Source organism: Silene latifolia, chromosome 7 (genome assembly GCF_048544455.1).
Source record: "Silene latifolia isolate original U9 population chromosome 7, ASM4854445v1, whole genome shotgun sequence".
NCBI classification, from domain to species: Eukaryota; Viridiplantae; Streptophyta; class Magnoliopsida; order Caryophyllales; family Caryophyllaceae; genus Silene; species Silene latifolia.
The window spans coordinates 34,986,272-35,001,766 of record NC_133532.1 but is presented as its reverse complement, the minus strand read 5'-3'; the positions used below and the strand labels follow the sequence as shown (position 1 = coordinate 35,001,766).

The 15,495-nt window shown below is 39.5% G+C and overlaps 1 protein-coding gene across 1 annotated transcript; it reads left to right on the top strand.

Annotated features, from left to right (window-relative positions):
* Positions 1–593: 593 nt before the first annotated feature.
* On the top strand, positions 594–5,843 carry LOC141589949 (uncharacterized). The gene is made up of 4 exons (XM_074410569.1): positions 594–828; positions 922–1,281; positions 1,364–2,331; positions 2,562–5,843. The coding sequence occupies exons 1-4, from the start codon at positions 594–596 to the stop codon at positions 5,841–5,843; spliced, it is 4,845 nt and encodes a 1,614-aa protein (XP_074266670.1).
* The last annotated feature ends 9,652 nt before the right edge of the window (positions 5,844–15,495 follow it).

Below are 15,495 nucleotides of genomic sequence, written 5' to 3'. Positions count from 1 at the left end.
AATTCTCTACAAAAGTAAAGGTCATGGATCGTCCCAAGCTCGACAAAGTCGCTTGACAAAAAGGTTTTTTTTTGGGAATGAAATGCTCAAATCGTTATAAACAAAGGGTGGATATGACTAGTATTCAAAAATTGGCCTCATTTAACTTTCACATTTCAAAAATTTAAGATGGGGTTTGTCCCTTCCGGGCTAATGTCCTTTGCTTTCGCCAATCGCTTATTCGGCAACCGGTTAACCTCTAGACAATAGCTTTTCGGGGTGATAGTCACTCTGTCTCTGGGCGGTCGAATTCACAACCGTGTGGGGGCCCAATTCAATGGATCCCTCTCCAAAGCACATCGAAGTGGTACGCCTCCATCAAAACGACTAAAATTTCTCAACATTTCAACATTTCATAACATTTGAGGTTTCCTTAGCAATAAATTACTTCCACATCCTTACTCATTACTAAAATAATTTCTTTTTTCTTTTTTCTCTCTCTAAAAATCTCTAAAAAAATTTTCTCTCTAACAACTTTTCTAAAACCGTTTTATAACAAACTTTTTCTCTTCATTTCCATGGATTCTTTCTAGTTTCTCTTCTCGCCTTCTCCAATGGCGCGAACTAGGGGTCACATTTCTCGCTCTAAGGCCTCCATAGCTCCATCCATGGCGGTGCTTTCTACTGAATCTCTAATTGAAGAGAATGGTGGTGATTTGGGAGAGTTATCATTGGCGCCAAATCCTCCGAACACGGTGAATGTCTTGATTGATTCCGCCATTAAAGCAGCTGGAATTCCTCAAACTTCTTCTGTAATTCGGTCTTCTGGCCCTACTTCTACCTCCACAGGTCTTTCTCTTTCGGCTCAGTCCCCAATTTAAACTATTAACTGTTCGATTAATTCTATCTCTGTTCTGGATTCTTCTGTGGATAATACTGTAGAAAATACTGTTACTCATGTTTATACGGATACTTCGCATGTAACTACTACTGTTTTGCCTGTTGATAATACTGTTAACGATACAGTTAATGTTCCTACTGAAAATGCTATACCTAATTTGGGTCCTAATTCTTCTAAAATTGGGGAAAAATGGAGTTCAGTGGTTAATAAGTCTCAGAAGTTAGGTATGAACCTTTTTTACTGTGAACAAAGTGTTCAGTCATCTGAAATTGATCTTGAGGAATCTGACTTTGCTACTGAACTTAAAATCTGGGAAAATACTTTAATGGGTCATGTTCTTGGATCAAAACCATCTCTTAAAACTATCCCGGATTATGTTTCTGCTCATTGGGGTACTATTGGTACTCCGATTGTCCAGTATTTCAGAAGTGGCTGGTTCTCCTTTAGATTTAACTCTGAGGAGGAAATGTCTAATGTTCTTAGGAAAGGACCATGGAAAGTGGGTTCGAATTCTCTCATTCTTAAACACTGGTCCCCTTCTTTCTCCCTGGAAATGGAGAGGGTGGCTAGAGTTCCAGTTTGGATACTTTTTTCCTGGATTGGACCCCTATCTTTGGTCTGAGAAAGTCCTAAGTAAAAAGGCCAGTAAAATAGGCAAACCTCTCTTTGCTGATCCTGCAACAACAGAGAAATCCAAGCTTTCTTTTGCTAGGATAATGGTGGAAGTTGATGTCTCAAAGGATCTTCCTACCCATGTTGTACTTAATGTTCCTAACATTGGTCAAATCACTCAAAAAGTAGTCTATGAATGGTTGCCTTATTATTGTAGGGAGTGTGGTAAACTTGGTCATACCTCTTCTACTTCCAAAAAGTTGCAGTCCAGGCCCAAAAAACCAGCAGTAGAGCCTTTTGTGGAGCTAGGTGGTACCTCAGGATCATCAGGGAAGCAGCCTAGTAGGGTGGAGGAGAAAGTAGACTCACTAGGTCAGAGATCTCTTCCTCCTGCTAGCTCTATTTCCCAGAATGTTCCTGTAATGCACTCAGTAAGCTCCAGCACAGTTGTTCCTTCTAATGACCTGCTAACTACTAATTCTTTCCAAGTTCTCTCTGAGACTGTTCCTGTTACTGATGTGGTGGAGCACCAGCTTTTTCCCTCTAGTACTTTAGAGCAAGGTGATACCTCAGGTTCCTCTGGGCAGAAGACTAGCAATGTGGTAGACAATGTAGACTCAGGATGCTTAAAGCTAGGTCAGAGATCTCTCCTACATGATAGTTCTTCTACTCATGATGTCCCTGTAATGCACTCAGAATGCTCTCCAAACTCTGCAGCTTTAAAAGCTGGTCAGATTACTAATACTTCAGTTACTGTCATGAAGAGGGGTCCCCTTGTTACTGAACTAGGTGGTACTTCATCTCTAACTGCAGGGGGAGTGGTTTTAATGAGGAGGAATGTAGGCTCATAATGCCATGAGCTAGGCCAGAGATCCTCTTCCATTGAGCCTTCCTCTCCTGTAGCTACAAATGAGATGCATCGAGCATGTTCAGCTCAGCTTTTAGTGGTTATCCTTAGTGGTTCAGATCTCCCTGATATTTCCCAATGAAGGTTGCTTCCTGGAATGTTAGAGGGTTCAATTGTCCTATAAAGTAGTGTGAAGTTAAGGATTTTTTGGTGCATAATCAGCTGGATGTTCTTGCCATCTTGGAAACAAGGGTTAAAGAAACTAAAGCCAGGAAAATCATAAATAAGGTTTTTGCTAAGTGGAAGGTCATCTGTAATTACAATGCTCACTATAATGGCAGGATCTGGTTACTCTATAATCCTACTACTGTCTCTCTTAGTCATATTTTGAGTGATGCTCAGTGGATTAGTTGCCAGGTTCATCATCATCTTTCTAGTTCTGATTTCCAGTTGAGTGCTGTCTATGGCAGCAATGATGCTTCTGAAAGGATGCTTCTTTGGAATAGTCTCACTCAAATTTGCACAGCAAAGCCTTGGATTGTTTTGGGAGACTTCAATGTTATTAGAAGTCCTGAGGAGAAATTGAGTTCTAATCCTCCTATTTTGCAAGATATGTTGGCTTTCAATTCCTGCTTGGCATCTTGCTCTCTTGATGATATTTCCAGTTCAGGTACTGATCTGACTTGGACTAACAAACAGGATCAGCAGACAAGAGTCTGGTCTAAATTGGACAGGGTCCTTATTAATTCTAGCTGGGCAACTTCCTTTTCTTCTTCCAGTGCTCATTTTCATGAATCTGGGCTCTCTGATCATTCCCCAGTGGTGGTTACTGTGTTTACTGAAAGGAAAGTCCCTAAGAGATTTAGTTTTCTTAACAGTTGGATTGAGCACCCTGACTATGAGGCCGCTGTCAAGAGTGCTTGGAAGACTTCTAAAGCAGGTAGCCCCATCTTTTGTTTTTTTGAAAAGCTTAAGAATGTTAAAGCTGCTCTAAAGAAATTGCACCAGTCTCATTTCAGTGGTATTTCTGAGAAAGTTAAAACTGCTAGGCAAAATCTCAAAACAGTTCAGGCTAATTTGCTTACTGATCCTTTCTCCTCATCCCTCATTCTTGAAGAGAAACTAGCTGTTAAAGAATTTACTCGTCTCAAATCCATTGAGCTCTCTATCCTTCAGCAAAGAGCAAAAATTGCTCACTTACAACAGACTGATACTAACTCCAAGTATTTCTTTGCAAAAATTGCTGAAAGAAGACATCAACAATTTATTGGGTCAATAAAGGACAAAAATGGGGTAATACATTCTGGTCAGGAAGGAGTCACTCATGCTTTTCAAGATTATTATTCTAATCTCCTGGGTTCTAATCAACCAGTTTCTGTCCTGGATGCTGATATGTTAAGACAGGATGGCTGTGTTCCCACTGATCACATAAATCTTGTCAGAGACATTACTCAGCTGGAAATAAAGGAAGCAGTATTCAGTATTGATTCTAATAGCAGCCCAGGGGTTGATGGTTTCTCTTCAGGGTTTTTTAAGTCTGCCTGGTCTATTATTGCAAAGGATTTTTGTGCTGCTGTCCTTAGTTTCTTCAGAACTGGTCATATGGCAAAGCAAGCAAATGCTACTCTTCTTTCTCTAATTCCTAAGAAGCAAGTCCCTGAATCAGTCTTGGACTACAGGCCAATTTCTTGTTGTACAGTTTTCTATAAAACTGTTAGTAAAATCTTGGCAAATAGAATCCAACATGTCTTACCCTCTATTGTTGGCAATGAGCAGGCTGCTTTTGTGAAAGGAAGAAGTATTTTTGAAAACATCATGCTCTCTCAGGCCCTTGTTCAAGGTTATAATAGGAGGAATATTTCTCCCAGATGCTTAAGAAAGGTGGATATTAAAAAAGCTTTTGACACTCTCCAATGGGATTTTATCTCTCAAATGCTCCAGGTTCTAGGGTTTCCTCCTTTATTTTCAAAATGGATTATGGGTTGCATAACTAATACCTGGTACTCTTTCAAGATTAATGGTAATATATCTGGGTTTTTCCCTGGTAAAAGTGGTATAAGGCAGGGAGATCCTCTTTCTCCTTACCTATTTGTCCTAAGCATGGAAATACTCTCAAGGTCTCTCAGAAAGATTTGCACTAAACCTCAGGTCTCCTACCATCCAAAATGCAGTAGACTCAATCTCACTCATTTGATAATTGCAGATGATTTGATGATTTTTGTTAGGGGAGATATGCCTTCTGTTAATGCTGCTAAAACAGCTCTATCTGAGTTTGCTCTTCTCTCAGGATTGCATGCTAATATTGATAAAACTAATCTCTACTTTGGTGGAGTTGCTCCTTCTATTATGAATGAGATCCTAGCAGCTACTGGTTTTTCTCTTGGCAAATTTCCTTTCAGATATCTTGGGCTTCCTCTAGCAACTTCTAAGCTCAAACTGTCTATGTATGATTCTCTTATTACTAAGATTCAGCAATGCATTAACCACTGGTCTTCTCATACTCTTTCTTATGCTGGTAGGGTTCAGCTCCTAAACTCTGTGCTTTTTGGGCTGGACAATTACTGGTGTTCTAGTCTCCTTCTTCCCAAGGAGGTCATTCATCATATTAATAAAATCAGTAAAGATTTCTTTTGGAATATTCCTGCGGGTACTAGAAGACTAGTGTTCAAAAGTTGGTCTGCTATTTGTACTCCTTGGTCATATGGTGGCTTCAATATTAAGGACCTTCTCTCCTGGAATCAAGCCTTGTTACTGAAATGGGTTTGGAAGCTTTCCTTTCCTGACACTGGGTTGTGGGCTCTCTGGATCAAGACTTATGTCCTGAAACAGGATTCTATTTGGACAGTCATCAGTAAAGGTCAATTCCCTTCTTGTTTCAGAGACATCCTCAAAATCAGGGACCTCTTTATCACTCTCACAGGGTCTGTACAGCAAGCTCAGCTTCAGTTTAATACTTGGTGTGCTGGTTCCCACATTCCTGCTCATCTTCCCTACTTGTTCTTTAGACAACCTACTCCTGTTGGGGACTGGGCTATTAGCCTAACCTACTCTGGGATTATACCTAGTCATAAAATTATAACTTCTATGGCAGTTCAAGGACAGCTAGCAACTGTGGATAATCTCCAACGAAGAGGATTTTCCCTTGCTAATAGATGTTGTTTGTGTGAGTGCCATGAAGAGGATCATGCTCATCTCTTCTTCTCTTGTCCTTTTTCTAATCATCTTTGGTCATCAGTCCTTCAGTGGATGCATATTATTAGACCTGTTCTACCCTTGCATCAAGAACTTTCTCTTCAGGTTTCTATGCCAAGGTGGAGGAAGCATTGGTATCTCATCTCCATTGCTGTTGTGGTTCATTCTATATGGACTGAACGAAATCGTAGGATCTTTGCTCAAGAGAGGCTCTCCCACTCTGCTCTGTTCAGCAAACTTAAGTTTCAGATTGCAGTTCGTATGTATATGTGCCATTCTGAGCATTTTGTAGCTAGTATTCAGGCTGCTTAAAGGTTGTTTCTTATAGTTTTGTAATTCTTTAGTGGATAGTTTTGCAAATTGTAATTTCTTTTCTTTTTAAGAAATGAAATGATAACTTTTTTGCAAAAAAAAAAAAAAAAAAAATTACTTCCACATAACAAAATCTTCGAAATGAGCACTTCAAACTTATTGATAGAAAGTATTTTTGGGTTGCCTTACCACAAGGTCAATCAAGGTCTCCTAGACAAGTTAACCAAGTCCACATCGCATCACGGGGTTGGATAGGTGACTCACATGCAAACCCTTGACTAGGCCTTGGGTCATGGGTCAAAAGACACTAGTATGACACAATCTAGGGTGCTTTACAACCATTCTAGTAGGCAAAGTCTTAAGTTGAAAAAGTATTTGTAATGGCTTAGTTGCTCTTGTCAAAGTTCCCAATTAGTTATTTTTCAAAACTTTTTATCTAAATGCAACTACTGTTGGGGCTGGTGTCCTTTACAGTTAGTGCAAGGACTTATAAATCTCTAAAAGGATCAAAGGGTATACTTTTGTATTATAATCAGTTGGTCCACGTTTATCAATAACGGTTGGCTTGCTAGATAAGTTTGACGTTATTGTCATACAGATGGCGGTGATCAACTGGTCCCTAAAAGTCACACCTATAGGATACGTTTGAGAGATGTGACGGTATGAAAATACAGTCATGTAGATGCCAAATTTGACTAACTAGTTAGTCTGAGTTATTTGACTAATAATTAGTCAAAATGTGATGTTGAGATATTTTATTTAATACGGATTAAATAATATTGGCTAAGGCGAATTAAGCAGTTAATTCGTAAATTAAATATAAACGGTTATATTTAATTAATGTATATTGAATTAATTATACAATATTGTCTTTGTCGGACATGTATTAATATTTCAACTAATCCGAGTTTTTAGTTGATGTTTTAATAACCGATAACCGATGACGATTTATAATAAAACCGCGTCATATACATTCGAAGATTTTACGAACCGGACCACGAGTTAAAATTAAGAGGAAGTGGAAGCCCACTTCCCCATGTAGGCTCACGGTTGGCCGAGTGAGAGAACAAAAGGGAGAGCTTCTCCTCCTTTCTAACCTAATCACTCATTTTGCTAAAAATTTAGGGTTTTGAGAACATTGCCTCTCAAAATTCAGATCTCACATCGGAAAAACTCACATAACAACTCTCTCAATATTGCAAGTCAATTAGAGAGTAATTCTAGCACAAGGGCATAGTCTCAGACGGTCTTGGGTGCAACGATTAGGAGGAAATCTCTGTTGATTTCTGTTCTTTACGCCGCACTACAAAGGACTCGAGGTTGATACTTAATCTTTATCGTTTCATTGTTGTTTTTCGTTTATGACAATAAATTGCATATAAAATTTGCGTTATAGTCCTAATTTTATAGGGTTTTATACGGATATTACCCCACAAGTGGTATCAGAGCGAGGCCACGTAAATTTTTCTATGTGATTTTCATCAAACGAATTTTGAATCGATGAATTTTTGATTAAAAATTGTTGCGGCAGCCATTTTTTTTACTCGGCAATTTTTTTTATTGCTGCGTTTTTTTTTTAACCGTGACATGTTTACACGGTGTAGGTTGTCGTTTGTTTTGTTTTTCATTTTGATCTTTGCATATTGTTTTGTAATCGATATTCATTGCAATATGTTAAAGATGTATCAAAATGTTTGCATAAAATTTCGTGTGGCACAAAATTTTTTTTGTCTCGGCAATTTTTCTTTTGAAACCGTGCGGCCTCTTGTTAATCACGGCCTGTTTTTCTTTTTTTTTTTGCCTTGATTTGCGTGCCACACGTTATTGCTAGATTAAACGATGTTATGTTTTCAATCGTTCTTTGCATATTGTAATTTTAATCGATAATTATTGCAATATGTCAAAGTTGTTTCAATTGTAATTTCAATTCTATACGGATTAGATTAAATTACAATTGGGTTTTAACAAATCGTTTTGTTTTTGACCTTTTGTTGCTCACGATTTTGAGCCGTTTAATGCACTCGCTTGATAGTGAAACGGTTCACCCACGAACAATTTAGTTACTTTAAAACGATTTAAAGTAACGGATTATCACGGATTAAAATTAACTTGACTAAAGCGGTTTTGTCACATAATTTTAATCATTAAAGGTGGTTTGGATTAAATTTAACATAATTACGGAATTATGTCACGAATAAATTTAATTTAGTTAATGCATTTTATTTATCGTTATTGATTATTTTGAATGCTTTTAATTACGTATTTATTTATTTTTGCAAACGGTTGTAACTTAGTGTGGCCTTAGTAGAACGTGTTACCGTAATGATGGAACACGGTCTTGGTTGTATTTTGAGATCTCGTATCTCCCTTTTTTATTTCTTTTAATTACAGTTTTTATTTAGAATGTAAATAGGTTTATATTTTGTAAATTTTAATTGTAATTTTGAGAAGACTAAAGATGGAGATCGGATGCTCACTCCCGCTGCATGGACAAAGATGGAACATCAAGACAAGCTTTTCGGGTCCAACGGTGGATTCCAAAGTTGTATTATGTTCTTTTTACTAGGATAGGCCACACTAGGAATTTTTATCTACGTATTGCATTCATTTATTTATTTTATCGTAACGATAGATTGCATCATATTCCGCCTAAAAACCAAACCACCTAATAATTGCATGAAAACTGACTCATATAGAGGTCACGCGTTAGTTTTCTATGACATTCATATGTCACACGATTTAAGCCATCATCTAAATTAATTCATTCACGCAGTTGCTAGTTATTCGTTCACTTAAAATGAATTCAAACTTAGTTGATGGGATCTTCCTCGTATAAACCAAAATTGAGAATGGTCTTTATAGGTCAAACTCCAATGAGTCCCTTCTTCGTCGGTAGGCATAATATGACCCCTTCTACGTCGGGTAAGTTGGAACCGATTGACCTATTTTATCTCAACGCTATGGTCACTCGTACGATCCTGTGATCATGGTGGACTATAGATAGGATTTACGGAAATCTATCGACCAAGAGTTCTTACGGAAGAATTAGCTAAACAGTTGGCTTATCAACTTACGGAAATTGAGTCTTGGGATCACTTGTGTCATTCTTGAGGGAGATCAATTATGCAAGTGCAATGAGTCTAAAATGAATTTTAAATAGACTTAAATCACCTCGATGAGTTGCTTATTTCGTTTTTGTTTTTCTTTCTTTTTCACCGTAGATCACGTTTTTAAACTCGCTAATAACCTAATGGTCGGCATCCTCGATGACCCAATGCCAAGTGCCACATTGGACCGTGAGTCCTGGCGGATCTTTATGAATCGGATGAATCGAGTCTACTAGGCGAAGAATGATGGATCAAACTTCGCGGAATGGGAGGCGGCATTACGGAATCGCCGCCACCGCGACGGGAAGCTCAAGTATTTGACTGAGCCCCTCCCACCAGCCCCAGGTCCCACGGCTCGAATTAACGAGGTCTCCACGTATAGCGACTTCGTCATGGAAGCGGGTGCGATTAAAAACGTACTCATTTTTGCAATGGAATCCAATTTGCAGAAACGCTTCATAGCCCAGGGTGCAAACAAGATTTTCACCACGCTCACCAAGGAATTCTCGAAAGCACCGAGAATCGTGACCTATGAGCATACCACTCGCTTCTTTGATGCGAGACTCCGAAAGGGCCAACCCGGTTAGCCCACACATTCTCAGCATGATTGAGAATGTCGAGAGACTAGAGACGCTTGATTGTAAAATCAGCGAGAACATCGTGATTGACCGCATGCTTCATTCACTCCACGATGGTTTTGCGCTCTTTAGAGCGAATTACTATATGAATGATTTGAAGAAAAGCCCCCATGAACTGCACTCCCTTCTCGTACAGACCGAGAAGGACATGAAGTTCAGTGGGAGCATGAAACAGGATGTTCTCGTTGTGTCAAACAAGGGCAAGGGTAAGGGCAAAGTTCAGCCAGGCCTAGCAGTAGGCAAACCGAAGTTTAAGAAGTCGGGTTCAGGTAAGAGTGGGCCTGGTGAGTCGAGCACCTCATCAGGCGCGACAAAGAGCAAGAATGAAAACATGGAATGCCATCATTGCCACAAGACCGGGCATTGGAGGCGTACATGTCCTGTTTATCATGAGGACTTAAAGGCGGTCGCGTTAAACCCGTTGGTATGTCTTCTTCTTCTACTTTTATTCATATGATTGAGATTAACCACGCAAGTTACGGAACTTGGGTACTAGATACTGGTTGTGGTTCTCATCTGTGTAATCATGTGCAGGGGCTCCGAAACATCGAACCCCTCGTAAAGGGTGAGGTGGACCTGCGTGTTGGGAATGGAGCACGAGTGGCTGCCGTCTCAAGGGGAACATATGTGATCCAGCTTCCTAGCGGATTTGAGTTATTTTTATATAATCGCTATTATGTACCAGTCTTTCCAAAAACATTATTTCGGTTTCGCACTTGACAAACTTGGATTTTCATTTGTAATAGAGAATAATACTTGCATTTTCTCATTACACGATATTATTTATGGCAAGGCAGTCTCCATGAACGGAATTTATGTTTTAGATCAGACCACCGAAATATTACACGTAATGAATAAAAAGTTAAAGGTTGGTGACAAAGATCAAACGTATCTATGGCAATGCCGTATGGGACACATTAATGAGAAACGCGTTAAACAACTCATCAAAAATGGAGCTATCTCGGCCTTTGATTTTCAATCATTTGGCACGTGTGAATCATGTCTCATCGGTAAGATGACTCGAATTTCCTTCAAAGGTGTTGGAATGCGCGCGCTGCGACCTATTAGGACTCATACACACGGATGTATGTGGACCTATGTCAATCACCGCACGAGAAGGCTATAGGTATTTCATCACTTTCACGGACGATTTAAGTAGATATGGCTATGTCTACTTAATGAAGCATAAAAGTGAATCCTTTGAGAAATTCAAAGAATACCGAGAATAGGTACAGAACCTATTGGGTAGAAAGATTAAAACACTACGTTCGGATCGTGGTGGCGAGTATCTTTCTCACGAGTTTGATCAACACCTTAAAGACGTGGGATTGCCCTACGCTTAACTTCACCGGAACATCTCGGTTGAATGGTGTGTCCGAACGGAGAAATCGAACACTACTTGATATGGTTCGATCCATGATGAGTCACACCGTGTTGCCGGACTCATTATGGAGTTATGCTCTTCAAACCGCTGCTCTAATACTTAAATCAAGTCCGTCTAAAGTGTTGACAAGACTCCATATGAACTATGGAAGGGAACGGTCCCTAACTTGTCCTTTATACGGGTTTGGGGCTGCGAGGCTTATGTCAAGTGGAGACACGAGGATAAGCTCGGCCCGCGATCGGTCAAGACATACTTTATAGGTTATCCTAAAGGAACACTTGGTCATTACTTCTATTCGCCAACCGAACAACGTGTTTTTGTTGCGGCTAGTGCGACATTCTTAGAGAAGGAATTTCTCGAGAATGCAAAGAGTGATAGAACCTTCGACCTGTCGGAGATTCCAGAACCAAATACCGAGCAACCATTGGAGGAACCAATTCCTTCAATCCCGACTGCGGTGAATATTCCTGAGGAACCTAGGAGGTCGGGAAGAGTCTCTATTCCTCCAGACAGATACATTGGTATGGTCGAGGAACATGACATAGATGACGTTCTACTCTTAACGAGTAGTGAACCCGCAACCTATAAAGGTGCCATGACTAGTTCCGACTCAAAGCTATGGCTTGAGGCCATACAATCCGAGATGGACTCTATGTATGAGAACAACGTATGGGATCTCGTTAACTTACCTGCTAAGGTTCGTCCCCTTCAATGCAAATGACTTTACAAGATAAAGCATTCTGTGGAAGGTCAACAAGATATCTATAAAGCACGACTAGTTGCTAAAGGTTTCACCCAAGTGCCAGGCTTGCACTACGATGAAATTTTTGCACCCGTAGTCATGCTGCGTTCCATTCGGATTATCTTAGCGATTGCCGCTTTTCATGACTATGAAATTTGGCAGATGGATGTGAAAACCGCCTTCTTAAACGGTTATTTGGAGGAAGAGTTGTACATGGTACAACCCGAAGGTTTCATCGATCCAGAACATCCTAAGAAAGTATGCAAGCTTAAGCGTTCCATTTATGGACTTAAGCAAGCATCTCGGAGTTGGAATCATCGCTTCGACCAAGTGATTAAAGAAAATGGATTTACTCGATCGGTCGAGGAACCATGTCTTTATATCAAGTCGAGTGGGAGCAAGATTGTCTTCCTAATATTGTATGTCGATGACATACTCCCGATTGGGAATGACATACCTCTCTTATCTTCGGTGAAAGTATGGTTGAAGAACCATTTCCAGATGAAAGATCCGGGTGAGGCACAAAGAATTCTGGGCATCCGTATCTATCGAGATAGATCACGACGGATGTTATCTCTCGATCGAGTCTTACATAGACAAAATCCTAGAGAGATTCAGCATGACTAACTCCAAAGGGGTTTCTTCCTATGGCTCCGGTGCACTTGAGCAAGTCTCGGGCACCAGAGACACCGGAAGAGAAAGAGCGCATGACACGGATTCCTTATGCCTCGGCTATAGGATCAATCATGTATGCCATGATATGCACACGTCCGGACGTGGCATATGCATTGAGTATGACAAGTCGATTCCAACAACATCCAGGTGAATCACATTGGATGGCTGTCAAGAACATTCTTAAGTACCTACGGAGGACTAAAGATTGGGCATTGACTTATGGAGGCGAAAAAAAGCTATGCGCAACCGGTTACGCAGATGCTAGCTTCCAAACGGATCGTGATAACTCGAAATCTCAGTCTGGATTCGTTTTTACTCTTAATGGCGCTGCAGTCAGCTGGAAGAGTTCCAAACAAACTGTTACAGCAGATTCTACGACTGAGTCCGAGTACTATGCCGCGTCTGAAGCAACAAAGGAAGCGATTTGGATGCGTCAATTCTTACATGGACTATCTGTAGTGCCTAGTTCGAATGACCCGATCACCATCTATTGCGACAATAGAGGTGCCATCTTCCAAGCTAAGTAGCCAAAGTCTAGCAACAAGTCTAGACATGTACAACGGAAAGCTCATCTAATCCGAGATTACGTGGAGCAAAAGGAAGTAGTGATAGAAAAGATTGCTACAGATGATAACATAGCAGATCCTCTCACTAAACCATTACGACAAGATAAGCATGAAGGGCATGTTAATTCCATGGGAATTAAACGTGTTCCTAAGTTGTAGTACTCTTTTATGGATTAGATTCATTCTCTTTTGTACTCTATACGACATCATCGTTTTGATATTTTATATATTTTGTTTTTTCATGTGGATTTGTATGACAAATTTTGAACACCACAAAGTGAACTGAACAAACATTATAATTTTGGTCCTTAATTGCCCACGTGAGCTGATAACTCAAGGTAATTATTTTGTGACGTTGGTTGATGGTGGGTTCAACGAGCCATAAGTCAACAGGTTGACTGACCAATCACAGAAGCGGGTTATACGGATATCTCGTAGGACACAATTGTGACATCAACGTGGACTCCTAAATGTTTCATAACATTCGGTGCCCGGTCGTGGATAGGACCTCCATGGTGATCCTAAGAGTCGATTCTTTTGACTATCGACTGTCTCTGGAGACTAAGACAGATTTTGGGTGACTTTGGTTTCTTTCTCACGGTCATCCGTAACAGGGGGCCAAGTAGATTGTTTCTGGGTTATTTCATGTTGTGCTTAGATCGGAAGGAGTTCGAGTTGAAGGAAATATTCAGCCTTTATCAGTACTCGATATTTCTCGGGGCCACTCGAGGAGTCAGAATCGAAATGCATGGCCATGCTCGAATACGTATTCGTTTTATCGCTTAAGTTACTCTCTAGTCGGGAAACCACTCTTGATACGGATCGATTGTAAGATACGACCTTTGCGGATCCGGAACGCAAATTGTTTTACATTGAGTGGGAGAAATTTTAAATGAATATGAGAATCGGTTATCGCACATACACTTGTACGGACAAGTGGGAGTTTGTTGGAGGTGGTGTCCTCCAGTTAGTGCGGATAACGTCATTGCACATACACTTGTACGGACAAGTGGGAGCTTGTTGGGGCTGGTGTCCTTTACAGTTAGTGCAAGGACTTATAAATCTCTAAAAGGATCAAAGGGTATACTTTTGTATTATAATCAGTTGGTCCACGTTTATCAATAACGGTTGGCTTGCTAGATAAGTTTGACGTTATTGTCATACAGATGGCGGTGATCAACTGGTCCTTAAAAGTCACACCTATAGGATACGTTTGAGAGATGTGACGGTATGAAAATACAGTCATGTAGATGCCAAATTTGACTAACCAGTTAGTCTGAGTTATTTGACTAATAATTAGTCAAAATGTGATGTTGAGATATTTTATTTAATACGGATTAAATAATATTGGCTAAGGCGAATTAAGCAGTTAATTCGTAAATTAAATATAAACGGTTATATTTAATTAATGTATATTGAATTAATTATACAATATTGTCTTTGTCGGACATGTATTAATATTTCAACTAATCCGAGTTTTTAGTTGATGTTTTAATAACCGATAACCGATGACGATTTATAATAAAACCACGTCATATACATTCAGCATTTTACGAACCGGACCACGAGTTAAAATTAAGAGGAAGTGGAAGCCCACTTCCCCATGTAGGCTCACGGTTGGCCGAGTGAGAGAACAAAAGGGAGAGCTTCTCCTCCTTTCTAACCTAATCACTCATTTTGCTAAAAATTTAGGGTTTTGAGAACATTGCCGCTCAAAATTCAGATCTCACATCGGAAAAACTCACATAACAACTCTCTCAATATTGCAAGTCAATTAGAGAGTAATTCTAGCACAAGGGCATAGTCTCAGACGGTCTTGGGTGCAACGATTAGGAGGAAATCTCTGTTGATTTCTGTTCTATACGCCGCACTACAAAGGACCCGAGGTTGATACTTAATCTTTATCGTTTCATTGTTGTTTTTCGTTTATGACAATAAATTGCATATAAAATTTGCGTTATAGTCCTAATTTTATAGGGTTTTATACGGATATTACCCCACAACTACATGCCATGATGCAACTATTATATACATTCTAATGCAAGTGATTCTACCAACTAATATGACATATAAACTAAATACAAGTCCTAAGTTCACATTGTTATACCGCATCAATCAAAATAAAGCCACATAGTCATTAACATAAAGAGGAAAAAGGAGATTGGAAAGATCATACCATGCGGTCTTCAATATCCTCATGTCTCGGATGTGGCGTAGTCGATCAATGTGAACAAGGATAGAACAAACACAATATATATACATGACTACACTACAAAAGAAATAAACTTTTTTTTGGTTTTTCAATTTTTCAAATTTTTATGGTTTTTTCGAAATTTTTGAATAAGAAGTTAAGTTAAAATTCCCCATCCCCACACTAATATGGGCATTGTCCTCAATGGCCAAAATGATGGGAAATTATGCAAACATGATGCATGATTTCTACACTAAATTCAAGCTACACTAATCTACACTACATGATGCATGGTTTTTGTTTATGACAGAGAGGATAATTTGAATTACCTCCCGTTGTGTATGCATTG

Coding starts and splice junctions, on each gene's coding strand:
- LOC141589949 (XM_074410569.1), top strand. CDS start 594: ATGGCGCGAACTAGGGGTCACATTTCTCGCTCTAAGGCCTCCATAGCT. Junction 1,282..1,363: donor TGCTCATTGGGGTACTATTG/GTACTCCGATTG, acceptor TAATGTTCTTAG/GAAAGGACCATGGAAAGTGG. Junction 2,332..2,561: donor TGGTTTTAATGAGGAGGAAT/GTAGGCTCATAA, acceptor GTGCATAATCAG/CTGGATGTTCTTGCCATCTT.